Raw genomic sequence first — 26060 nt, forward strand, 5'->3', positions numbered from 1 at the left:
TGTCAAACCCATACATGAGAGTCGTTTTCCATCACTGAGTGTGTGTGTAAGTGAGTGCGTATGTGCAAGAATGTTAGATTATATGAAACTGATCCATGTAGGGCAATTTTGTGGTTGCAGCAACAAGTAATAAGATACAGTGAAGAAAAAACAGAATATAAATATAAATAGAGCAAGTTAATTAAACATAACTCAACCAACAATTCAACCCGAGCACACCTTTAATACTAACTAAACCCCAAATCTTTGGTGCCAGGTGATGTCACAGCCTGCTGTACTCTACAGAAGCTGACAGCACCAAAGATCAGCCAATAGCAGATGGCAATTTCAGTAGCATGCTTTAACCATTAGATGTCAGGCTTTACACAGATTTGGGTTTGCGGTTCAGTTACTCTTTAAGTAAAAATGTAAGTATGAAAATATGAGAGTACAAAAAGATTTGTGAGTTTACAGCACATATAGAGGATGTGCAGTTGTGCATTTAAAAAAAAAATTGCCTCCTCAGATATATCCTAATCAAATATATTTACAGCTACACATAATATACATGTGCAGAATGTGTTTACCTTCGTCCCTTGTGGTGCTTGGCTGTGGTGGCCTTGGGGATGTGGATGGGCTCCTTCAGCGCCCCCCGCAGGTGAATGGTGCGCTCCTGGATCACCTCCCTGATGTGCTTGATCCAGTCCTGCTTGTTCTCGATGCTCGACGCCTGCCGTTGGTCAGCGATGAGTGGGGGGAGGGCCGAGAGGTCAAAGGTTAGGGTCGGCCGGAAATTAACTTCCTTTTGAACTCTTATTTTATTCTCTGAGTGTTTCTCGCAAGTCTGAAGCAACCTCTTCTCTTTGTCCCTTATCTCGACTGCGCTGTGGATGTCAAACAACCGGTGAAAGCGGATCAAACGTACCGCTTTCACCTATCCAGAGGCTTTTAAATCTATTGTTCACGAAGGATAAGAGGCGCTGAGAGAAGGGGATTGGTTCAGACTGGCGAGAAGTGGCTGAGGGCCATGTGGAGGGTTAGTTGGTACTCACCATAGCTCCATGTTTGCATCCCTGACTTAGCTTTGGTTAAAATATAGAATAGAGAATTTCACTGGTTTGGTTTTAGAAGATGTACAGGACATTTGTTTACGGTGACAAAATGGTTGGACATGGTAGAGACGTCACGTACAAAACACTGATAGTTTGCCTTAATAGTGTCGGCCAATCAAATGTGCAGTGCATTGTAATGGATGGCCTCTGTGTGTGTGTGTATAAGTGAACAAATGCAGTTAGTAATGAGACACGATCCATTTGCAATGCACACACCACATGACTGCTTCTCAGCGGTTAGTTTGGTAGTCAACATGGATTATAGAGTTGTAACGGTCGGAATTCAGTGTGTTAGGAGTTTGGCAACATGCTTTTCCAACGGCTGACACAAACTTTAATGCATCTGCTGCAGTATTCAGCTGGGAAACACAGGAAAAAGTTTGGAGATGGGAGAGGTTGACACATAATGCTTTTAAAAATGTAGTTTCCTATAGCTTTCAGATCATTAAGAAGCAGATTTTTCCATAGTTTGGCTACCCAGTCCCTTTGAAGAAGCGGTGTGCAGCAGGGAAGAGGGAGCGTGGGCGTTCAGGAGTTGAATCAGCAGCGTTGGTGGAAGCATGTTAGCCCACAGAGAGAATCAGAGATACAAACATCCACAGAAAAAAAAGACAGCCCCAGATATATAGCTTGTGTTTGGTAACACACGGGGACAAAGCTAGGCAGAAACTAACCAGAGGACAGAGGCTGGCAGAGAAAGACAAGACAGAGGACGGAGAGAGAAGAAAGAGGGGAAAGAGAGAGAGAGACAGGAGGAGCTTGTGGCTACAGAAAGCTTCTGGACCGACTGGAAGCCGCTCATGCAAATCAAACAGGGAGTGGAGAAGGCAGAGGAAAGAGGAGCGTCTGAGAAGAAGGGCTGCCGATATTGGCTTTTTATTAAAAATCAATATTGGCCAGTTAGTGTCATCTACTTCCAATGTGATCAAAATAAGTTTGTTTTATTATATTTTCATTGTATAATTGATCAATACTGGTTGTCTATGTGAAGCCCTTAACCTGAACTTTAATGTAACATGATTGATTGGATTCCACATATGTATGAATATGTTATTATTGTTATTATCCTGGGGTTCAATGGTCTAATGGTCTAAATGTAATTTCAGAGGCTTTTCCACCCTGACAACAATAAGATTGCGGGGGGAAAACTCAATACTTGTATTTTTTTGTTAGGAAAATGGTCAGATTATAATATATTAAATTGTACAAAACATCAGCTAATCAAAAAAAATTCTGTATCGGCCTTCAAAAAACCCATATCGGTCGAACCCTAAAGGAGAGCAGGAAAGAAGAAGAAGAGAGGAAGAGAGAGTTTTACCTTGAGCACGATCTTGTTGTCGGAGGTTGGGGTGCGTCCCACCCAAAGAGCAAACTTACAGGGGTCTCCCTCAACGTGCTCCGTCACCCCCAGCTCTGATGTCTGGGCAGGGAGAGGGGGGGAAGACGAGAAGGTCATGCGTGATGTCATCAAAAAGGGACAGTGTAGGAGGTGAGCCATGTACTCAGCATAAGTGTTGTCAGGTATTTTGTAAAATGTAGTAATTGTAACCACTGGAGTAAAACAGATCTATATTTGGAGTTATGTGTTGAGAAAGATCAAAAAACGCTCATTTTCTCATCTACTAGTCAAACCTTTCAAGAAATTCAATGAATATATCAAACATTCAGATTCAAATAAATTCCAGATTGGCTCAGATTGGCTGTTGGCGTTCTGTTCAGTCAAGGAAACACTCGCTGGTGGGCAGAGGAGCATCTTATCATCTACTTACAAAGAGTTTGCTCTTGTAGATGTATTTGCTCCTGCCGTTGGAGTCCTTCACCTCCTTGCTGAAGACCAGCGACATCTCGAAGAGGAACAGGTGGCGCTCTCGGCCCTTACGGATCAGAGTCTTTGGGTCCCAGACCTGGAAGGAGTCCTGGAGGATCAGCTCCCCCTGCGACTCGATGTTTTCATCAAAACCTGGAGAAAGGAGGGGAAATTCGCCATTATTCACTGAGTCGAGCTTAAATGTGTGCTGTTTTGTTGTCGAATTGGACTTTAGTACAAGATCACGACTACCTGAGGAGCTTTAATTTGACAAATAAAACACAAGCTTGCCATGACATGAAAGGATTAGTGTGTGTGTGTGTGTGTGTGTGTGTGTCTCACCTTCCAGCATAGAGAGGTGCATGGCATCGTTGGCTCTCTTGGGAACGCTGAGCATCACCTCCAGGCCGTCCTTGATCTCGCCTTTACCCTCTTCGCAGCACGTCAACAGCTCCTGCACACACACACACACACACACACACACACACACACACACACACACAGAAACCATGACAACAGGAACCATGGAGACGGCAACCATAGCAACTGGATGGTACTGCGGTATCCTGGCGCGGCGGGTTACCTTTAGCAGGAGCTGATACTTGGTGATTCTCTGCACGGGCTTGATCAGGTACGAGGAGATGGAGTTGGCCAGTCGGTGCCTCTGCTGGATCTCCTGTAACACACACACACACACACACACAGAGAGAGACACAGTGCTGTGATTGGAGGAGAGTGATTTGGACCTATTTCATTAGCGACCAATGGGAGAAGGCGATGCTCACGTCAAAGTAGGGTCCGGCATGCTCCAGGATGAGCTGGGTGGAGTCGGGTTTGTTCTTACAGTAGTTCACATACATCTGGAACTTATCGGCCTACAGGAGAGAGAAACGGGTTACAATCTCACTATCACTGCTGCTGTTGAGGGAAAATGCTTAAGATAATTTTCTTTTACTACCTGAATATGAACTGTATATAAACCTATATATCTGTTATAACCTGTATATAATCTGTAAAAGCAATTTTATGAGTTTTGTCCACAAATCACATTCAAACCCCAAAGTGTAATTTAAAAAAGTCGTGAGCTTCAATCTATTTTCTTCATTCCTAAAAAATTAAGATCGGGATTCTTGTATCTAATATCCATGTTATTTCAGCTACAGTAAAACACTTATTTTCTTAATTCCTGAAAAGTTTACCATTTTGGAGATGGGCTTTTATTGGATGGCAGCTTTATGCAAACACAGCAAACAGACAGTACATACCCATGTGACGAAGCAATGGCCAACATCCTCTGGCAGCTGCTCATATTTCTCCAGCTCTTTGAGGAAGATGCTGAGAGAAACAGAGAGAGAGAGAGAGAGAGAGAGAGAGAGAGAGAGAGAGAGAGAGAGAGAGAGAGAGAGCGAGCGAGCGAGAGAGTGAGAGATAGAGAGAGAGAGAGAGAGGTATGAGAAACAGCGAGAAGATAAGCAGATAGATATCTTGTTTTGGAAAAACAAAACATTATCATCATTCAATATCTCTAAATTACACAGGAAATGCAGAGTATGTGAAACTGCTGAACCTGCTATTCTTTAAAAGGTACCGCAATTTGCTTTAATGTTGTACTATCAATCATCTTGTAAGAGTAGCTGTCATCTGATTTTCTATCTCATTTTGGTGCACGACTCCTCACGCTTTCCCCCCCAATGCTGAACACAGTGGTTTCAGTACAACAGCGTTCTCTTGGCTTACTTATGGTGGAACTCATAGAGGTCCTGCATGTTTCCAAAGATGATGTGCTCCTTGTTGATGATCCCTGGAGGAATCTCCTCCACTCCACTGGTCATCTCCCACAGGTACGTCTGCATGGAGGAACATTAAGAGAGCTCACCCACCAAAAATCTCCAACAGGGTTCTACTGCTGCAGATTATTCTTCACAAAAACTGAAAAATGTGTAGTGATACTGCAAGGCTGAACAAGAGTTTTTTTCTGCGTATTTTTTTTGTACAATTCCGATTCTTTTTAAGATTTAGAAATTATCAAATTACTTTTCCATATTTTTCCAGACTTGTATAGTAAACCCTGTATAGATTCCTACTTTTTTTTTTATACATAGGACATTTGTGTGTGAAAAACCTGTATGACATAAAATAAAAATGATTAAAAAAAACAATTTGATGATATTCATGGCTGCTTGTATACTGGCAGCCAAGATTCTGCAAAAAAAAAAAAAATGAGAAAATGAAATGATACTAGGTTTGTTCTCTTGTCCATTCCTGGTATATTCTTATGATTTTTGGATATGAGCCTTGTTATGGTATGAACCACACTAACAGCTTTTAGCTCTGTTGTGCAGCTGAACTTACATCCATGCACTCCCGCAGGTCTCGCACGTAGGCTTTTTCTGTCTGAATCAGCTCTGCCATGATGAACCTAGGCGCACACACACACACACACACACACACGCACACAATTAGCTATTGTCATACCGTCCTCATTCATCAATCCCCTTGTTCTCCCGTTGCACGGTCCGATAAATCTCCGTGCCAATAGCTCCCTTTCAGCCTGTCTGCTCCATCCATTTACGCTAATGAATAATGAAAGAGTTACGGGCCATAAAACTCGGTCGTAAACCGGCCGTGAGTTACTGAGATCATGCTCGTGATTTGTGTCGCACATATAAAGCGATGCAGTCTCGTGTTCCTGTGTGCCACATGTAGATTCATTTGTGAATGGTGTGCGTCTGCAGCCTTTGTGCCGGCGCAGCACTAGCGGAGGCTGATGTGTGGAGGTGGGCAAATGGAAGGGGACGCTTAAATTATGCACATCCATTTTGTATCTACATTTTAGAACGACTTACAGTGAGCAAGTGTTTTGGTCAAGGACAGTTTGACAAGAGACATGGCTGCTGATAAGACACACACTGGCTGGTCCCGTGACCTTGCGGTTACGGGACAGTCTCTCTAAGCACTAATGGGCCAGATCCAGCTCCCAAGTACTCATATCGGCAAATGAAGCTGTCCTAATATCACTACTTTAATGACATGTGCTTTGGTGCAAAGCTGTCAGAGCTACAGAGTGACGTTCTCTTCTCCAGATCTGACAGGAAGACACGAGAAAACGCGGTGACGTACTCCTTCCTGCGCGCCGACTTGCGCTTCTCCTCGTTGAGCTCGTGGGCGGCGTCCCTCAGCTTGACCTCCGACCCCGGGGCCGTGGCCGGGATGATGTCCAGCTGCAGATCTTTACTCTGGGGAGAGAGAGAGAGAGAGAGAGAGAGAGAGAGAGAGAGAGAGAGAGAAAGCCAAAGTGAGAATGCGAATGAGCCAAATTTCTACAGCTGTAACCTCCGATTTGGCCCAAAGACGATGTTGAGCCTTCACAAACACGCTCCCCCAGCCACACTCACACACACACACACACACTCACACACACACACACACACTCACACACACACACACACACTCACAGCCTTGTTGGAGTCGGAGGAGATGCCCAGGGCTTTCTCCAGGCTGCAGCGGTACTTGTCCATGCGCAGGGAGAAGTCTCGGTAGCGCTTGTCCACGGCCGTCACCCACTTCTTGATCTCCACGGCGTGACTGTGGCCTTTATCACAGAAGCCATCGGCCAGCTGGATCAGCAGCTTCACGCGCTCCTTGGTTTGCTGAGGGAGGGAGAGAGAGGGAGAGAGAGAGAGCGAGAGAGAGACAGAAAGAGAGAAGGAAACAGAGGAAGATTTTAGTTTTACATGTGATGGCAATCTGAATTCAAACTGCCTGGTCAGGCTGTGTATGGACAGTGTGTGACAAATTCTGTATATCTTGCACATACACACACACATACAGTACACATACACACATATACACATGTATAGACACTCACACATACACATACACACAGAAACATGCATATACAATCACATACATATGCATGCACACACAAACATATACACGTTTTTGCGCTCGCGTGTTCGTTTGTTTGTGTTATGCATGTGAATGTGTGTGTGCGTGTGTGTGTGTGTGTGTGTGCGTGTGTGTGTGTGGCCAACCTTGGCTGTGATGTGGAAGTCCTCGTGCTCCTTCAGCAGCTCCTGGGTGTGGTGGATGCTGGAGCCGGTGGAGGTGTGCGTGGACAGGTAGAACTCCCCCGTGTCGTGGATCCACTCCAGAGCCTGAACACACACACACAGACACAATGCGGGATACACACATCGTTGCATTATATGAGAATAGAGAGTGTGCGGGTGAAAAAGAGAGAAAGGGTGATGCTATATTGTTTTGAATTGAATTGAGTGAGTAAGAGTGTGTGTGTGTGTGTGTGTGTGTGTGTGTACCTGTTTGGCGCTGCGTTCAAACACCACATACTGCTGACACTGGTCCAGGCGCCGCTTCCTCATGGTCCAGAAGTGCAGAACACGGTTCTCCCTCTGCAGCAGCTCATTGAGGATGTCTGGACACAACACAGCAAAACACTCAACACTCCTCGACCACTTCACACCAGTAATTTCACTTCTACATAAGTAACATTTCAGCTATGTAACAGTACTTCTGCTCGAGTCGGGTATTAGATAGAGGTTTCTGTATCTTTGTTCTCTCTGATACTCACTCTTGACCTGCTGCTCCGGTGCTTTGACGTGGCTCAGCATCCCGGGCATGTTGACGCTGTTCCTGTGCATGTACTTGAGGAAGACGTCTGCGTTACGTCTGGCCAGGGTACACGCCTGACGGAAACACACACACACACACACACACACACACACACACACTCATGGTTAGAACTGAGAACAGAGATGCAGCTTGAGAGTGTGTTTGGGGCGGCCCTGTTTTTTTTTTTATACGTGTGTTACCTTGAGGAAGGCCTCTTTCTGCTCCAGGTGCTTGCTGATCATGGGGGTGACGTGGTCCGACTCGCAGTTGGGTCCCAGTTTGTCGGCTCCTCCGCACCAGTCCTCCTCCCGCTTATACTCCTGCTCCAGGCTCTCCAACACACTGCAGACCTGGGAGGGAAGACACACTCTGTTATCTGGAGAAAACACTGAATCCTTGTTTTTTGTGGCATTTTTGGTGCATGGAAACTGAAAAATATTGGATACTATAACAAAATATTAGATATACACTACCAGTCAAAAGTTTTTTTTTACTATTTTTTTTTATATTTTCCACATTTTAGAATAATAGCAAATACATCAGAACTATGAAATCACAAATGGAATCATGCAGTGACCAAAAAAGTGTTAAACAAATCAAAACTATCTTATATTTCAGATTCTTTAAAGTAGCCGCCCTTTGCCTTGATGGAAAGGCAAAGGCTTTGGAAAGAAATTCATACACAGGCACCAACTTCACTATTTATATTTGTCTAAGAAACAAATTTCAAGCATTTAAGCATAAGCCTTTAGATCAAAATGGCTTTAAGAGAATGACAAAAACAGTACATTCAATCAGGTGTGTCCAAACATTTGACTGGTAGTGTATATCTGCAGCTTCAACCCCAAAATATCAGCATCTGCATCAGCCTTCAGAATATATAGGCCAAACCCAATTTTTAATCACTTCATAAGCACTATACACCCTACTTAAATACATTTATACTATACAGTACAAACCAAGATAAACTGATTGTATTAACAAAGGGATTCTCAGCAGCGCCCCCCACCTGCTCGGAGGTCTTGTAGAAGGCCACCGAGGCGTTGACCAGCTTGAGGCGGTCCTCCATCTTCAGCATGAGCTGCTGCCAGTGGGAGGCGACGCTCTCGGCGCAGTCCCTGATCAGGTCCATGTCGTAGTGGTTGGCCTGGAGCAGAGCCTCCGCCTTCTGCTGGACCTGCAGGGCGCTCTGGTGGGTTTTCTACAGAGGGGGAAGAGGGGTTAGGATGTGAACTGTCTATGAACTGGAGAATGTGCTTATGAACTGTTATGCGGACTGTCTATGAACTAGAAAGCTGTTGTTTTTTTTCAACATTGTGTGATTATTTTTTCCAGAGTTTACAAAAAGTTCAGCACTCACTTTGTTAAGAGCTGTAAAATTACAATAATATGATCAAAACTGCATTTGTGGTATTCAAGTGGATAAAGGCACTTGAACTTGGATTTTAAGTTGATGTGTTTTATGGAACTGGAAGCTCCGTTGTGTTTTCCCTGCGCCTTGTGGTGTTTGATTACATATTTATTGCATCTTGTCTTGTTTTTAATTCTACCGCAGGGAAGCCAAAGGCAAATTCCCACGTGTGCGCAATAAAGTTTCTATTCTCTTTTATTTTGCTGCTGCTGAGTGAAAACCTCAGAAATGCATCTTTTTTTCCCCTGTTTTCCTCCTCAGAGCCAAAGTTTACAGGGTCCTTCATGCACTGAGTGAGTTTTATGACCCCTGAAACCCATTGCAAACAGATTTCCAAATGTCCAAAAACACACAATTGGAAAGTAAGAGTTCCTTTCTCAACCCTCCAAAAGTTGAGGTATTTAGGGATACAAAGTTTGGTCTGCCAGCACCTCTTTGGTATGAGAAAACATGATGGAGGCAAATACAGCCGAGGGACTGAACAGACGCGGCCTCACCTCGATGGCGTGTTGGAACTGCTCATGCTCTCTCTGGAGCTGCTCGGCCTCCTGCAGGGAGCTGGCTGTGATCAGACCGGCATTCAGCATCGACTCCCCATTACGGATCCAGCCCAGGACCTGGACAGACAGAGGAACGCCATGAACCCGGGCTCAGGTTACATCAGAGCAACTTGGATCAAATAAGTTTAAAGATTAAATAAGTAATGAATCATACAAAATAATTTATTGATCCCTATTATGTAATATATCACCATATCATTACATGGTGAAAAAAATAAGATACTACTTTTTAAGGCCTTCAATTTAGTAACTCATTTGAAAAAATTTTCAGCCTTCATAAGACCCACAGATGCCTTGGCATGGCTGCTTAACTTTGGCCTAAAGATGGCGCCAACCAACACTGCTTGAGGTGTGGATGTGTGCGATTGGATGTGTGTGTGTGTGTGTGTGTGTGTGTGTGTCCTACCTGTTTGACTTCGGCCTGCAGGTGCCTCAGCTGGACGCACTGCTCCAGGTGCCTGCGGTGCTGCTCGGCCGCCAGGTCCAGCTCCTGCTGCTTCTCGTGGAGGAACTCCAGCAGGTCCTGGACCCGCGTGGCCATGTCGACGTCCCGGTCGCACAGCAGCTCCACGCCTGCGGGGGAAGGCAGGAAGGGGGGGGGGTAAGAGAGTCACGTCAGCTCTGGATGCGTGGGTCTGTGCCAGGATTACAATCAGCCGCAGCTCTACCTCACTTCCATGGAAGTCGAATCAATCAATGTGGTATTGGTGACAGCGATCATGTGTACAGACTCTGCTTTCTCTGGAACAACCTGCCTGACAAGATCAGGCTAGCCAATGCACTTCAAACACTTTTAAAACCACTGCATTTAAGACATTTTAGTACTTTTAAACACCTAATATTTAGATAGTTTATTTAAGACACTCTTTTTAAGGACCTGCAGGATAGATGCATGTTGAGGGGAAATCCACGACTGCTACCAGTGTATCCCTGCATCTGTGTGTGCATGTGTGCGTGTGTGTGTGTGCGCGCACTCACCGGAGGCCTGCACCTCGTTGACGTACTGCAGCAGCTCCTGCCCCTGGTGGATGACGTCGAAGGTGAGGTTGTTCATGGTGAGCGCCTTGTCCGCGTGGTGCTGCAGCCGCTGCTCGGCCAGCGTCAGGTCCTCCGTGTCGAACTCGTTCATCTGCCCCGTCAGCTCCTCGTTCCACGACTCCAGGTCCGAGATGATCTGAGGGGCCGACGGCAAAGTAGACAAAGTTGAGAGGGTATTTTATGTGATGCAATGCCAAGTATCGCTGACAGAAAAAGTTATTAAGGTGCTTCTCGGGTTCGAGGGGAATTTACGGTGTGATCGTCACGCACTTTGCGGATGCGGCACTTCAGCGCAATGTCGTACGAGGTTAATGCAGTTGGTGACATCTCCGGGTGGTGACATCTCCGGGTGATGGAATTTCATATCATGGCATCAGAGCTGTCAGTAGCTCTCATCCAAGTATTTGTTATATAAATTGCGATGCATCAAATCAGAAAGGCTGAATGGAAATGGCAAATTTGGTTTCCTCAATATTCCTAAAAAAAAGTTTTAACACGCGCTTGAGATGGATACATGATAAATAGTGATGGAAATACATCTGTGGAATAAATAACAATGTAGTTATCTGTCTTTATCTCTCTCTATCTCTCTATTGTCTTCAGTCAGCATGAAATATGGCCAACGTTAGCTGACGTTGGCCATATAACAACTTGCCCAAATCTAATCAGTTCTTCAAAGACATTTAATTCCATTTTCTTGTGGATGTGATTTTTCAGACATTCAGAAAGTCGTTTTATTTGCTTCCACCCAGTTGATTGAAAAGCAACTAATTCCTATTTTATTTCTTGCAACATTTCAAAACTTTGCTTAAAATCCGCTTCTTGGGTGGCTGCTCAAATGCACACACACACACACACACACACACACACACTCGTCCCTCCCCCCAGGTGAACTCACGTCGATGGCGTCCCTCTCGAAGATGCGGAGCTGCAGGAAGAGCTCCAGTTTGATCTTCCTCTCCTGGAAGAGCTCCTCCATCTGGGCCTGGGCCTCGTCCAGCTGCTGCAGGACGCTCTCGATGTGGTTGATGGAGCTGTTGTGGGGCGTCTTGTTGCTGGAGATGGCCGAGTCCCTGGCAGAGAAACACGCAATTAAGCAATAAGCCACGAGAGGCTGCGCTCCGCAGCGGTGTTAGAGCAGCTAAGAGGTGCTGTCTGGCACCGAGCCACGCAGAGATGTTCGGAAAATCAAAGCACGGCCTCCAATGGCTTACTAAACTGCAGTAACAAACCATTGTATTAAAAAAGAGCGCACTAATGTTCATTTACTTTACACTGTGGAACGACCTGCCCCAGGATTTCAGGCTGGATAAATCAGTATCACCTTCTAAATCTCTCCTTAAGACTCAATTTTATAGACCGGCTTTTATGTAGTGAATGATCTTAATTTGTTTTTTATTCTTTTTTTTTTTTAATTTCTTCTTTTTTTTGCTTTCACTTTTGGTCCCTTGTATTATCAATTATCAATTTTTATTCCATATGTTGTGCTATTTATTCTGTTATCATGTAAAGCACTTTGTAAACACTGTTTAGATAAGTTCTAGATACATACAGTTTATCATTATATTATCACATTATTATTATTATTATTATAATTAAATATTTATCTTCCATCAGGTACTCCAGTTCAACTTGACTATAGCTAAATGGTGTGGCCGCAAAATGACGCATAATTGGTGGTATGAGTGGTGATTTTCTGTTGCAGTGCGTTATTATGAACAGTCAAAGGTGTGTTTTTTTTTTTCAAAGTGACTCAGCCAATCAGAAATGAGGACTGCAACTATCCTTATGCACTTCGGTTCAACCAGTGTGGGATTTTGAAGGTCGATGCTTGGATTGAAACTGCCTGTGCTGATATTAAGTCATACAGATTCAGACTGGGTTTGCTGGATTAATCGGTGTGACAGGCGCACGCATGCAGACACACAGACACACCGCAGAGTTTATGAGGGGTGAAATGTGAGTAAGCAAAGGCGCTGGAGGCTACATGGATTCTGATTGACTCTGGTTCGATTAATCGGCTGCCTCCCGGGGAGGACTGCCGCACAATTAGACGCGATCTTATGAGAGCAGCCTTACGTAAGAATACACTGTGGAGCCAATACACCAGGGAGAGGGAGAGAGAGAGAGAGAGAGAGAGAGAGAGAGAGATGGATGGATGGAGAGGGAGAATATGAGGGCTGGAACATCCTCGGTATAAAAATAGAGCTGGTGAATGAGGGTCAGAGCGGTCAACTGCATCCACCTCTCCAACACCTCCTCCCTCCATCTCTCTTTTTTCTCTCTCTCCCTCTCCCTCTCTCTCTCACACTTCTTCCACTTAGTTTTCTCTCTTCCTCTGCAGGTCCTCCTACTCGGCCCGGCTGCCCACTCTCTCCCTGCAACCCTCTCTGGATGTGAGCCTTTTCTCTCTCTCTCTCCATTCCTAATTACTGTCCCCCTTCCGCAAAATTTTTGGGAGATCTCCTGTGGATCGGTCTCCATCTGCCGTCTCCCTCTGTTCGCCACATCTCAAACACTGCGGATTGAACTGTGGCTAAACTATGGGGGAATGATGCATCTCACCACAGCGTTCCAGCATTTTCAAACTGAACACCGATTGGCCCAAGGAAGAGGTCAAATTTTTAAATTTAAATAACTGAATTTGGTGCACACATCCAGCTATCTTTGCTCTATAAATTTGCCTCCACGACCATTTGAGTTTCTTGAAAAACAGGTTTTCCCCCTAAGGCTTTTTCATGTACTGACTTGCCAAAGGGAGATTACTTTTTTTTTTTTTTTACAACCAAACAATATAAGGATTCATTGATGTAAAATTCCATCACCTAAAAATGTTATTCCTTCTTCATTTGATAATGTTGTTTTTCAGTTCAGAAAGGTTTTAAAGGGGTAAACAGTCTGGTTTCCACTACAGTTGGGCTACTGTAGAGAAAAACAGCTGAAAACCATCTGCTAATGCAATGAATGTGTGAAACAAGTTGTAAAATACATTCTCGTATTTTCCTGTAAAGCGACCCACTTGTAAACTTCCATAATATTCCCTGACTTCCACAGAGATTTCATCAAATTCCCTGTCTGGAATACACCTATCTTCCATGATATTCCAGAAATTCCATGACCAGCGGGAACCCTGAATACGGGACGCCACAAGTGCCAAAAAGAAAAGACGAGCAGACAATGCAAGCGGACCAACAAAATGTATTTGCATTTTTACATAACATACTGGAAATTCTGAGCTTTTTCACATTTGTATAACTTGTTACTGATTAGATTTCATTTTAACATTGCAGTTGAATTTTAGGTCCGTTTCAGTGCACTTTCAGACTGGGTTTGCTAGTTTTAGTTGGGTTTCTATTTTTCCAGAAATGTTGCGTTTTAGTTTTTATTTCATTAAGTTCCAGTTTGTTTTAGTATATTGATACTGTCATGGAGAAGGAGAATGTGGCGCGAGTCGCTATTCATAAGCCCAGTGTTAAAGCAGGAAAGCACAAATACAAGGTAGTTGGAGAATTACCGTAGGGTTTCATAGTATGTATCTTAACATATTTAACAATGTAATGTAATGTATTTAATGTTAGTAGATGTGGCTTTTACTTATTTCTAGATAGCTATCTCCTGTACTCCACTCTTTATTTGGCTTTGACCAAAAAACATAGATTAGGTTTAGATAGTCATTCTAGTTTTATTTGAAGTTTAGTTTCAATTTGTTTCATACACCCATGGTATTTTATTTCAGTTTACTAAAATGATTTTTATCACGCTTAGTTCTGCTCTCAGTTTTAGTCAACTACACTAACCTTGATGTGTGTGTGTGTGTGTGTGTGTGTGTGTGTGATACCTGAGCTGCTGGATGAGGTCCTCTCCCTCCTTGATGACGTTGACGGTGACCTGCAGCGTGGTCTGCTGCTGCTGGCCGAAGCGTTTGATCAGGTCCTGCACCGCCTCCACCGACTCGGCGTACACGTCGTCCAGCAGCTCCTTCTGCAGCTCCTCCAGCCATGTCCACAGCTGGGGGTGGGGGGGGGGGAGAGGGGGGTCAGGTAAAAAACTCACACACATATTGGCACAAATATATTTTAGCAAGGATATTTTACCCAACTCAGTTTTCTGGTAATTGCCATATACTTGTGAGGACTTATAAACCCCACGAACACAGTTAAACATGGTAACACACACATACATTCCTAAATACTTGTTGCTGAATGTTTTTAATGGCACACACACACATGCATACATGCTTGCGTATAGTACTGAAATGATTAGTCGATGAATTGATCAGTCGATCACAAGAAAATTAATTGATTATAATTTTGATAATCGATTATTTGTGTCGGGCAGTAAAAATATCAAACATTTGCTGGTTACTGCTAAGGTTTGCTTGCTTTACTCCATTACATATCATTATAAAATAAATAATACTTCAGGCTTTTTTTGGCTGCTGGTCAGATTGAGTAAGCAATTTTAAGACATCACTGTGGTAGCTTGTGATGAGAATTTGTCATTATTTTGGACATTTTATAGACTACATGATTAATCGATTAATCAAAGAAATAATTGATAATAATTGTCTGACCTTAATCCTTATCCTAATTCTAAACCTAATCCTATATCTAACCTTAACTCTACACCCAAAACCTAACCCTAAACTAGAAGTGAGCATCGGAAAAATGTAATAATTTTGGAGGATTTTCCACATCTTTGTTCTGGCATTTGGACATTTTGTCCTCATAACAACGTTCCACTTCATCTGTTACTTCTGTTGCTTTTGTTCAGAGAGCTTTGTGAAGGTTTCCACACATGCACAAACACACACACACACACACACACACACACACCTCACCATGACATCCCCCACTCCCAGCCTACCTCTTTGACGTGCGTGTGGAAGGCGACAGACATGTCCAGCAGGACTTTGCGCTGCTCCACGCGGCGAACAAAGTCTTGGATCCGGTCTTCTAGCTGGTGGGCGGCCTGGTAGATCTCCTCCGGGTCGCACTCCCCGGTCTGGGCCAGCTGCTCCGCCGCCTCCAGCAGCTTGTCCGCATTGGTGTACGTGTTCTACGCCGAGGCCGGGGATGGAGAGGGAGATGGGTTAACCCCGGGAAAAACACAACAACCGCGTGACGCGAGCGAAATACATTTCGAACACGAGCGGAGAGAGAGAGAGAAGAGAGAGAAGAGGCAGAGGGAGAATAAAAACAGGATGCGCAGAGGACTGATACACTGATAGAGCCGGTGATACAGCTGCAGTGAGATAAAAAGAGAGAGGAAGTAGAGACAGACAGAGAGTGCGTGAAGGTGAGATAAAGAGGAAGAGAAAGATGCTATAGAGAGTAGCGTTAGACCAAGGTGGCTTTTTGAAGAATGTACTGATAGTTTTGGACTGAAGCTGCTGATAGCTTATTTTTGTGGTGATATCTAGTACAAATTTGACCATTTTCATGCAAAAAATACTAGGATTCAGTGTGGAACAATGTCTGAAACAGCATTTAGACCATCATGGGGCACTAAAACATATTGAAACCCAGGTTCATGAAATATTTTACATGGGTTGGCAGCTCCTTAAGGCAGGGCGACTGATCTCTCTTATATGATAAGGGAAACTTTGAGATATATTAGGCCTTTAAATGAAAAAAACACACTGAACAATTTGATGAATAAATAAAATGTGCAGTGAAAACTAAATTTCACCGCAGGTTTTTAATGTAGCTGCGGTCAGGGAGGATTCTCCATCATATTGGCTTTGGACAGCACAGCACTGATATGAGATATTCCATAAAAGGCCAATATCAGCAAATGGATATATCAGTCTAACCCTAACAGAGAGTGAGAATTAGAGAAACGGCGACAAGGTACCTGGGCCACTTCCTCAAAGTCTTCGTGGCGTTTCTGCAGAGCCCGGGCCCGGTGGAGGGACTTCCCCACGCCGGTGTGCTTGCTGAGGAACGCCTCGCCGTGGTTTTCGATCCAGTCCAGCACCTGCGAGTGCAGAACGAACCCATGAATTGAGACAGGCGCTAGGGCATTGGGCCACCACAAGGGGGCGCTCCAAGGCGGTAGATGAGCCACTACTGTTGGTGATGCTCAGAGGAGAGGAGGGAGAGATGAGATGATCAGTATTATACTGAGCATCGCAGCGAGCCTTTGTTTTCACACTCCTCTTCCCGCTGTCCGTCCTTCACAGTGTTGATGGACGAACAGCATCTGCATGGACACGCGACCCAATTCGGTTGCCACGGCGACGGTCGCCATGACGACACGCACGGGAAACCCCATGCTTCTCGGCCAGCATGTAACCTTATTATCATATTGGACCGTTTTGACTTTGGCATACTCATTATCCTTGTTTTTCAAGCAAAATCATCTATTCTGAAAATTCCATTTGCAATTTACATAACATTCTCATGCAGAGCGACTTCTGAGAAGTGAGCAGGCAGGGAGGTGTTTGAACAGACGTGTATACATATGCGTGTGTGTGTGTGTGTGTACCTGTTGGACGTCCTGCTGGAAGACGCAGAGCTGCAGGCGCTGGTGCAGCCGGACCTTGCGGTGCTGCCAGATGTTCTCCAGCTGCCTCTGGTGGTGCAGCACCTCGTGGATGATGTCCAGGACGTGGTGCACCGCCTTGGAGTAGTTCGCCGACGCCGTCAACGAGTCGGCGCTGCCCGGGGTCAGGGGTCGCTGCAGCTTGTCCAGCAGGGCTTTGCCGTCCTGGCTCACCTGAGGAGCAGTTGGAAAATGGGTTATTGTGATATTCTGCACTCACAAACATAACACGGGCGCATAGGGGTGGGCGGTTCTAACCGTATGAAAGGTACAGCGGTATAAATTTGCTCGACATTTCACTTGACCTGCGAATGTAAACGCTGTCTAAATAGTCCTAGTCGCAAGATTTGGCGTCATCAGCCTGTGTCAGCCAATCATGTGGCCAGCTGCCTGGGATGACACACGCTTTAGTTGTTTTATTTAGAAATATAGAAGAAGAAATGAACGAAAGCACCACAAATGATGACGAGGAATTAGTGAAAAACACAAGTTATCTATTGCACTATGCAGTAGAAGTTATGCTAATTCCCTCAATACTGTAAGTGAAAAGCAGTCACTTATTTTGAATTGAATACTCTGCAGTATAGTGTTGCACTGTGGAGAAGAAAAAAGTTTTTATTTTGACTTTTTGCAGCAAGATATTATTATATATAAGAAAGTATGAGAGGTGCATTTTTCAGATTGAGAACTTTAAACTTTATTTTTCACGTTAGAGAGAAAATTGAATTTGCATGATTCTATTTATTGCATTTTTGCACAGTAAATGTTATTAAAATACCTTAGTACTATGTGAAATATGTTCTAATAGTACAGTAAACCTAACAGCGGCCCTTGCAGTTGCCACAACCAGTTTTTAGACCTATTTTAAGAAAAGCAAATATATGAATACCACCCATCCCTTTGCATACACATACAGTACATATGATGCATTTACTGTTTTGCACAACATGTATGCAGATTAGCTGTGCTGTTACCTCAGAGTAGGCAGCGGTGATGTGTTCGTACAGGCCTTGGTGGTGGTGGATGGCGTCTTCCAAGTCTTGAAGCTCCGAGGGCAAATCCACCTCGCCGCACGCCTTACACCACGAGTCCACGTTACTCATGTACTGCAGGGGGAAAACACACACACAAACACACACACAAAAGACTTGTCACTCAAACGTAATGCATTTCACAAGAGACACGGGTCGACACAAGGCTGGTACACATGTCCTTATGCTCATCCCATGAGTCACACATGAGTCAGACGCACCATAAATCGCCCGGGGAGCAGTTTGGGAGTCTTTACCATTACTGGTTTCAAACATGCAGAATTCCCTCCCCTGTACGGTTATGAGCCGCCTCTCATCCCAGACATTTGAGGCAGAATTATCCCTGTGTGACTGTTCATTACCATGCCTGTGGTGACTTCCTAGAACTCTCTCTCTACCCCCCTATGGGATGGAGGAAAACAAAGAATAATCAGTGAGGCTGGCTCAAAGAACTATCAGAAATTTGCAAGACAGCACATCTCCGCCCCCCCTTTATTGCCTTCTGAACTTTCCCTCCCATGACAACTGCAGTAAGATATAGATGAATAGGACGACGAGTGGAAATGAGCTTCGGTACGCGTGTGGAGGAGGAGAGGTTGGGGTGAAATCCCTGGAAAAAAAAAAAAAAAAAAAGCCTGTTTCTATTTCAACTCTCAAACATGAAAGGCCGGTCTGATGATGGCAATATTCCGGGTCGGAAAAGTCATACCGCCCATGTTCCCTAGTTGGGATTCTGCTTGTGTGCCTTTTACAACCGTAAATCATTCCATAGTGGCCCAGCTAATGAGCACAGACAGGAATAACTGCAGATAACAAATGCTTTACTAACATTCTGCATATGCTTATGTAAATATATGGTAATGGCCATGCATAGGTTGGACTTTATAGATTTAATGGTGCCAAATGGGTATTTTCAACCCAGGAAGTGTGTGTATACATGCATCCCTGGGGAGGGCTGCAGTCAAGACCACCTCAGTTGAGTCTTGCTAAGTCCAACCAAACTCGGCTTGACATCAAAATCAATGTTAGAGCAAATCAAGCCTTCTTCAAAAGCACTTACGAAAATTGTACACAGTTTTTCAATACATAGAGGAAGAAGAATGGAGAGCATGCCTGGCGATTTTTTGCGATAATTTCTGTTGTTTTCAAGGTAAACAAGACTGATACAAGATGAATTGTCAATGTTCTGGATAAGACCAAGACTACATACAGTTCCCAAACAAGGCTCCATTACTACAGTGGGCATGGTTCCTATGCATTTTCAATTATAAAACTTTTTCAAAGACCTGATTCTTGACTGGATTTGATCTTTCGGTTGGTTTTTAATGCAAGAAATGCTGAACAATAGTACATCAAATAGGCCATATCACTCTACAGCTGATAACTATTCTACACTACAACTATCACAGCATGTGAAGGGACAGTGGGTCTGCAACTACATGTGACATCAGGTGCATCTTTATACTTTCTCCAGACATGTGTAGGTAGGAACCTTGACACACGCGTAAATCCGGAGGCTGACCCTCTGTGTACGTGTGTCCGTGGGACAGCCTACCTGGTCGCACTTCTGGTGGAAGCTGGCCGACATCTCCAGCAGCGTGCTGCGCTCGTCCAGCGCCGCCGCGAAGGCCTTCCACTCCTGCTCCAGCTGGCCCGAGATCTGCTTGATCTGCTGGGAGGCGTAGTGGCCCGACTCCAGCAGCCGGTTCCCCACCGACATGATCCGGTTGATGTTCACGTACACGTTCTGCGCCGCAGAGGAGAGAGGGAGGGATTGTTAGACGGAGGAAGGGAACAGGGGGTTAGGGTGGAGAGGAGCGAGTTTGATAAAGAAAGATGAGGCAGACAAGGCGATGAGGTTGGGGAAAGAGGAAATAGAGCGATACAAGTAAAAAGAGGAGGGGAGAGTGGAGGGACTGCGGTGCAGAGCGGACTGTCAGCATCGCTTCTCATCCGGGGAGAACAGCTCTCGCAGCAAGATTGATTCCTCGTCCCAACAGTTTCATAATGGTTACGTAAGGCTGACTACGGATAAAGAATACGATTATCTAATACCTGGCTGTGCTGCTCCAAACACACATATCGTAAGTGCAATCACACGCACACACATAGGCGCGTGAAACCTCAAACAAACACACACACACACACACACACAGATAGAGGTTGATGCTAAGTGCACCAACTACATGATTATACAGCGCGGGGCGAGGATTTGATGGCTCAAGTGGGCGGAAACACATTACCTCCTGCTGCGCATTTGTGTGTGTGTGTGTGTGTGTGTGTGTGTGTGTGTGTGTGTGTGTGTGTGTGTGTGCCTTACCATGCAGTTCATAGCGAAGTGGTTGTGCTGGGTTTGCAGCTCTATGGCGTGGGGGTGGTTGTTGCCGATCTCTGTGTAGCCTGCCAGGAACAAACCCTTGTTGTGCATGATCCAGTCAAACATCTGAGGTAAGGGGAGAGAGAGAACGCGCACGCACACACACACACACACACACACACACACAAACACACACAGATAAATGTTAAGCCGGCCGAACAAAAACATATACACACAGGCACGGGCGAAACACCATCAGTCACAGGTCAGCGCAAAAACACATACAAACAAACGACCAGCACTTAGCCGTGTGGGCAAACCTGAGTGTGTTTGTGTACTGCTGCAGTGTGTGTGTGTGTGTGTGTAGATAGTTATCATCTTTCCAGGCCAGAATAGAGATAGATGGACTGCCTCTATTAAGAGAATCCTCACAGGCTCTCCAAGAGAACAACTCGTGGCCTGTGGTGTCCTAGCAACAAGCTCCTACTACTGCAGTCTATCCAAGACTGCAGCTCTCGCTCTGTTACTGCAACCTGCTATTTTATTCTACTCGCTCCAATGTGGATGTCTGAATCTTTCCTGTTTGTCTCTCTGTCTCTTTCCATTTAGTGTTCCGGGTGACATCGCCTAGGCTATGCCGCAGCCAGTCTCTGTGGCCACGCAGCCATACGAGCCACCTTCCGAGCCGCCTAGACTCGGGTTTATTTGTGACATAAGAGTTCACCCGTCTTTTCAGGGCTGTCAGGCATCTCTAATACATGAATTCAAAGCGTACACGACAATTCACGCGCACCGCCGCCGAAACCCCCCCCGCCCACCTTCTCGGCGTCCTGCTCGAAGAGGCGGAGCTGGAAGCACTGGTCCAGCTGCAGCTTGCGGACGTGCCAGGCCTGGTGGAGGTGCTGGCGGGTGGAGTGCAGCTTGTCCAGCAGCTGGGTGACCCGCGGCACCAGGCCCTGGGTGTCGGCGTTGCACACCCCGCCGCCGCCGCCGCCTCCGCCGACCACGCCCCCGCTGCCGCCGTTACGGTTGGGGAAGGACTCGCTGCTCTGGATGCGCTGGAGCAACCTAGAGGCGGTGACGGGCAAGGTAAGGTGCCTTGTGTATGAAATATACTTTATGAATAAAGCTTGACTTGACTAGCACGGATAGATAGAACATTGAGAGGTTTGGAATAATCAGAAAACATGATAGTCAGGATAGAAAAACAGTAGAATAAGATCTAAAGAGAGGGACAGAGAGGATTTTTAGAGAGAAAATCCATCCATTCATAACATCATCCATCTAATAAATGCCCCTGCTCAGCTGGTGTGTTTGTGTACCTCTGTCCCTCGGTGTCCAGCTCCTCTATAGGGGCTTTGATGACTTTCTTCTTCATGGTGGCGTGCTCCTCTATCATCCTCCTGGCTCCCTCCAGGTCCTGGGGGAAGTCTTTCCTCGCCACCGTTTCCTGCATCTCCTCCAGGCGAGACAGCATCTGGCTGGCGTGGCCCGAGAACTCCTCGAACGCCACGCGCACCTGGACACACGTGACACGCATTCGGGTTATGGCTGCTGTAGAGCGCATGAAACCCCATGGGGGATTTGATTTACAGATCAGGCGGACAGGCTTGAGTGACGGACGGGACGGGGCTGATCTCACCTCTATCCACTCTTCGTGGTTGTAGTCCAGACTGCCCTCGAAGTCCGCCGTCAGCTGGGAGGGGTCCACCACCTTGGACAGGCCCTCTAATGACACCATGGTGGTCTACGGGAGAAAAGATGATGATGAGAGAGAGAGAGAGAGAGAGAGAGAGAGAGAGAGAGAGAGAGAGAGAGAGAGTAAGGAGGTTTTCAATCAATCTCAGTCAGTTGAGAGAGAAATGCTTCTAATGCTTCTCCCCTTCCACCTTTTTCTCTTCGCTGCCTTCAAGTGCTGTCGGAAATATTGCAATGTCGAGCGCACACGAACGACACCGAATAAGTGTTAAATACGGCTAGGAAAGTCTGAATTTTCTATACTCGAGTTGCTGAGATGTGATGTTTAGTGGGCGAGTCTTGGGGGGGGGAAATTGCCAGAGAGCATGGAGGCCGTGCGGTTAATTAATTAAAACGTCCATTACATGCCTCGTGCGCACTTTCTCCTCTTCTGCTGCTGCAGCACAAAGCCGCACCTTGTCGCTTGATTCCTACAATAAAACAACGACCACTTCAAACTATTCTCGGTCTATTTTAGGACGCATTTTGCCATCGTTTCCGATGAAAAAAGCACTTGGATCCGCGACGAGTCACCTTTCCGACTTCCAAACTCGAAAGTAGGAGCTTAAGAGGGGACCTTGAAGGCGGCGCTTCCCCTTGACCGCCTCTGTCCGTGCCACACTTGGGAGTTAAGTGGAATTCGAATCCTCTCCCGCACGACAATTACGCTGCACAATATCAATTTTAGAGACACAAGAGGGAAACGTCTCCCCGTTTCGGTTTCGGTGCCTCGGTGCCTCTGCCAAGCCACCTCCACACAACACCCCCACACACATGGCCAGAGACGGAGGGAGATGGAGAACGATGGCTAGATAGCGAGGGCTTTGTGTAGGCTAAACAATGCAGAGGGAGAACGCTGTCCTTGGGTAAGAAAGACTGCAGCCTCCGCCAGGGAAGAACAGCGATACCGCTACTCTCGCCATTGTTGTCCCAGTTAATTGATTTGTACTCAGCTGAATGGAGGGAAGAGAGAAACTGTCAGGGCTGTTAGCTAGGAGGGCTCGAAAAGAGATAATGTAAATGGAAAAAAAAGAGATGTTTTCACTCCCCAAACACTCACTAACCTCACTCACTCACACACACACGCTTCTTTAACAAACGAAGTCAAGGCTGGAGTCGGCTTCCTGCTCTTCAGTTCGCTGCATCTTTTCTTTCCGTCTCGTCTCGGAACGTTCCGGTTAAACAGGAGGGGAGGGGGGGGGGGGGGAGCGCCGTCGGTTTAAACAAAACAAGTCCCGCCGCGGCTTTTACGTTTCGCCGAGCGAGGAGAAAACCCCATGACACACACACACTGAAAAACCTACGTGCTGCGAGTTGATCGGTGGGTGTGAACGCTGGAACTAGTGGGGCGTTTTATTTAGGCATGGAAAATTTTGTCAGCGTCGGTTACACACACACACACACACACACATACACACACACACACACACACAGACAGATGTAATCCCTGCAACAGCAGTCCTGGCCACAGTCCCATATCTGATTCAGTTAAACAAGACTAGATGACAAGTCTGCCATTGGTACACTACACACACACATACAGTATAGAGACAGGCAGTCATGCAGGCACATGACACACACACACACCCAGTGGTATGGCAGGGCAGGTGGTGGTTAATTGTAGCCTGCCCTGTGGCAGCTGGCCTCTCTTCCTATCAACCAATCAATATGGTGCCATCAGACTACAGTGGGCCTGTGAGTGTGTGTGAGTGTGTGTGTGTGTGTGTGTGCCTGGGTGTGTGTGCATGCGACCAATCAAAGCCGAATCATTTCCACACCAGTGCATTCTTTTGTGTGTGTGTGTCTGTCCGAGCTACAGTAAGAGACTAAAAATAAAAACTTTTTCCACTCGCAGTATCACAGTAACACACTGTACATTGCACATGGATTCCAACACATACAGTAAAAAGACTCCACCCATATCAGTGTGAAATGGGTTTTTACCAACCCATGTTTCAACACAATGTATGAGAAGTTTAATATTGTTATAATTAAGAAAAGTTCTCTAATGATATAGCAAAAAAAAGGGCAAGAAATGACTATGTAGCTCTCATTAGAAGACATTAATAGAACAGGCTTGAAATCAAATTAGGGCATTGTTACCTGTGCAAACTTCAAAAGCATTCAAATTTAAAAAAATTAATTAACCCAGTAATCCAGTGCAATTCTCTCAATGTTGTATCAGCGTTTGTAACAGCACAGCGATGCAAATTCAGGCATCAATTTAAAAGTTTGGAATGGTCCAAGAGACAACAGCATATAAATATATTCTCATGAATATATGATGAAATTCACTGTGAAAAAGTGTCCCCCGTGCTTGACTGACACCTAGCTGTGGCGTGCTTCGTGCTTTCATGCGAATTTGTCCGAGGTGATGATTCTCCCGTCTTGAAAGATCTCATCTGGGAGACAGCGGGCTGGTAATGCATGCGTCCGAAGCGGCGGGGGGTGGGGGGGGGGAGGGAAATAACGAAATCTGCTGACGGCGAGCGGCTCGGGGGCCCCGCGGCGGTCATTATCACGACTCGGCTGACAGCGGAGCGAGAGAAAACACGGGGCTCCTTACGTCTCGCTTTGCCGACTCGTTACTTCGGAGAGCCGAATAACTAAAGTTGAGGCAAACTGGTGCCGGTCGGAGTCAAGGCGCTTCACTTCTCTGCACCTGGACGCTTTGAAAATGCATCAGTGTGGTGAAAATACATTTTCCGCATTTAAATCTGTTCCTTACTGAGCAGCACGTAATGCAAAATGAAAATGTAACTTTGCACCTTAGCTGCGACACATCTCCCATAACTCATAGCTTTGCTGACGTACTTCTAGGCTTAGTTTACACGGAGTGCTGCCATGTATGGTGATATATACAGCTAAATATTTTGATGAACACATACTCCAACACTATAAATCCCATTCTTGTATAAGCAGTGCTTCTATGCATCTATGCGATAGGTTGTAAACAATGTTTGCTAACATTTACATGTACTTTCCATAGCAGAGATGAAGGCAGCCAGAAAGCTGAAATCACATTCAAATAATCTGATGAGAAAATTCGGTTTGCAGCGCCCAAACGCTCGCTTTTTTGTCGTCCGTTTGGAAAGAGAGAGAGAGAGAGAGAGAGACAGAGAGAGAGGGGAGACTCACCTCGAACTCGAACTTGGAGCTGCCGAAGTTGGTCCTCTGCTTCTGCCAGAAGTTGTCGGGCTTGATGATGAGGGCGACGTGGATGCAGGAGGGGAACGACTCCTGCAGGATCTTCAGCAGCGGCTTGATGCTGTCCCACTTGGAGCCGCGCATGTCCACGATGACCGTGAAGCCATGTTTACACACCTCCTCGCTGGGATGGAGGGAGGGAGGGAGGGAGGGAGGGAGGGAGGGAGTGGGAGGAATAATAAGAGAGCGAGAGCGGGAGGGGCGGTGAGAGATTGGAGAGAGTATAATCCAGAGAGAGAGGAGAGAGAGAGAGAAAACGGAGAGAGGACAGAGGTGGGAAAAAAAGATGAGAGAGGGGGATGGAGAGGAGAGGAGAGGAGAGGAGAGAATCAAAACAAACCATGAGATGACGCATTTTCTATACTGTGAGGAACCTACGCAGCAAAAGCACATCCCACACACTGCCCACACACACCCCCCCCACACACACACACACACCAGGGCTGCACAACTAGGGTTAAAATGACAATCCTGATTATCCTGCTAGTCTCTGCAATCACGACTCTCGATGCTGCGATGAGGCGCAGATATATTTCCCTGCAGGTTTGCCATCTTCTATCAACTTTCATGTTGTATCACAAATCACATAACCCACCTTCACCTCCCTCCTTCCCTTCCTTCTGCAGAAAACCGCCAAAACTAGTTCTATTTTAATATCTGTTCGTTATTCCACACACTTCCAT

At 45.7% G+C, this 26060-nt stretch overlaps 1 protein-coding gene across 1 annotated transcript in view; it reads right to left on the reverse strand.

Moving 5' to 3' along the window:
* LOC139642397 (triple functional domain protein-like) overlaps window positions 1–26060 on the reverse strand; it is an 80023-nt gene that overhangs the window by 19532 nt on the left and 34431 nt on the right. The window contains exons 5-35 of the mRNA XM_071517212.1: window positions 25309–25501; window positions 22076–22180; window positions 21756–21952; window positions 21252–21501; window positions 20437–20559; window positions 19672–19863; window positions 18060–18191; window positions 17029–17259; window positions 16396–16518; window positions 15406–15597; window positions 14378–14547; window positions 11438–11612; window positions 10480–10675; window positions 9908–10074; window positions 9439–9558; window positions 8540–8731; window positions 7731–7880; window positions 7490–7604; window positions 7218–7333; window positions 6933–7055; window positions 6354–6548; window positions 6019–6134; window positions 5251–5317; window positions 4636–4745; window positions 4164–4233; window positions 3684–3773; window positions 3482–3574; window positions 3241–3352; window positions 2861–3051; window positions 2410–2511; window positions 567–709 (exon numbers count right to left, since the gene is read on the reverse strand). Coding sequence (XP_071373313.1) covers window positions 567–709; window positions 2410–2511; window positions 2861–3051; window positions 3241–3352; window positions 3482–3574; window positions 3684–3773; window positions 4164–4233; window positions 4636–4745; window positions 5251–5317; window positions 6019–6134; window positions 6354–6548; window positions 6933–7055; window positions 7218–7333; window positions 7490–7604; window positions 7731–7880; window positions 8540–8731; window positions 9439–9558; window positions 9908–10074; window positions 10480–10675; window positions 11438–11612; window positions 14378–14547; window positions 15406–15597; window positions 16396–16518; window positions 17029–17259; window positions 18060–18191; window positions 19672–19863; window positions 20437–20559; window positions 21252–21501; window positions 21756–21952; window positions 22076–22180; window positions 25309–25501 — 4551 coding nt within the window. The remainder of the gene's footprint in view (window positions 1–566; window positions 710–2409; window positions 2512–2860; window positions 3052–3240; window positions 3353–3481; window positions 3575–3683; window positions 3774–4163; window positions 4234–4635; window positions 4746–5250; window positions 5318–6018; window positions 6135–6353; window positions 6549–6932; window positions 7056–7217; window positions 7334–7489; window positions 7605–7730; window positions 7881–8539; window positions 8732–9438; window positions 9559–9907; window positions 10075–10479; window positions 10676–11437; window positions 11613–14377; window positions 14548–15405; window positions 15598–16395; window positions 16519–17028; window positions 17260–18059; window positions 18192–19671; window positions 19864–20436; window positions 20560–21251; window positions 21502–21755; window positions 21953–22075; window positions 22181–25308; window positions 25502–26060) is intronic.

This window comes from Centroberyx affinis, unplaced genomic scaffold (genome assembly GCF_046629955.1).
Source record: "Centroberyx affinis isolate AG114_WGS23_722 - 3 ecotype Tasmania unplaced genomic scaffold, CSIRO-AGI_Caff_v1 ptg000474l_1, whole genome shotgun sequence".
NCBI classification, from domain to species: Eukaryota; Metazoa; Chordata; class Actinopteri; order Beryciformes; family Berycidae; genus Centroberyx; species Centroberyx affinis.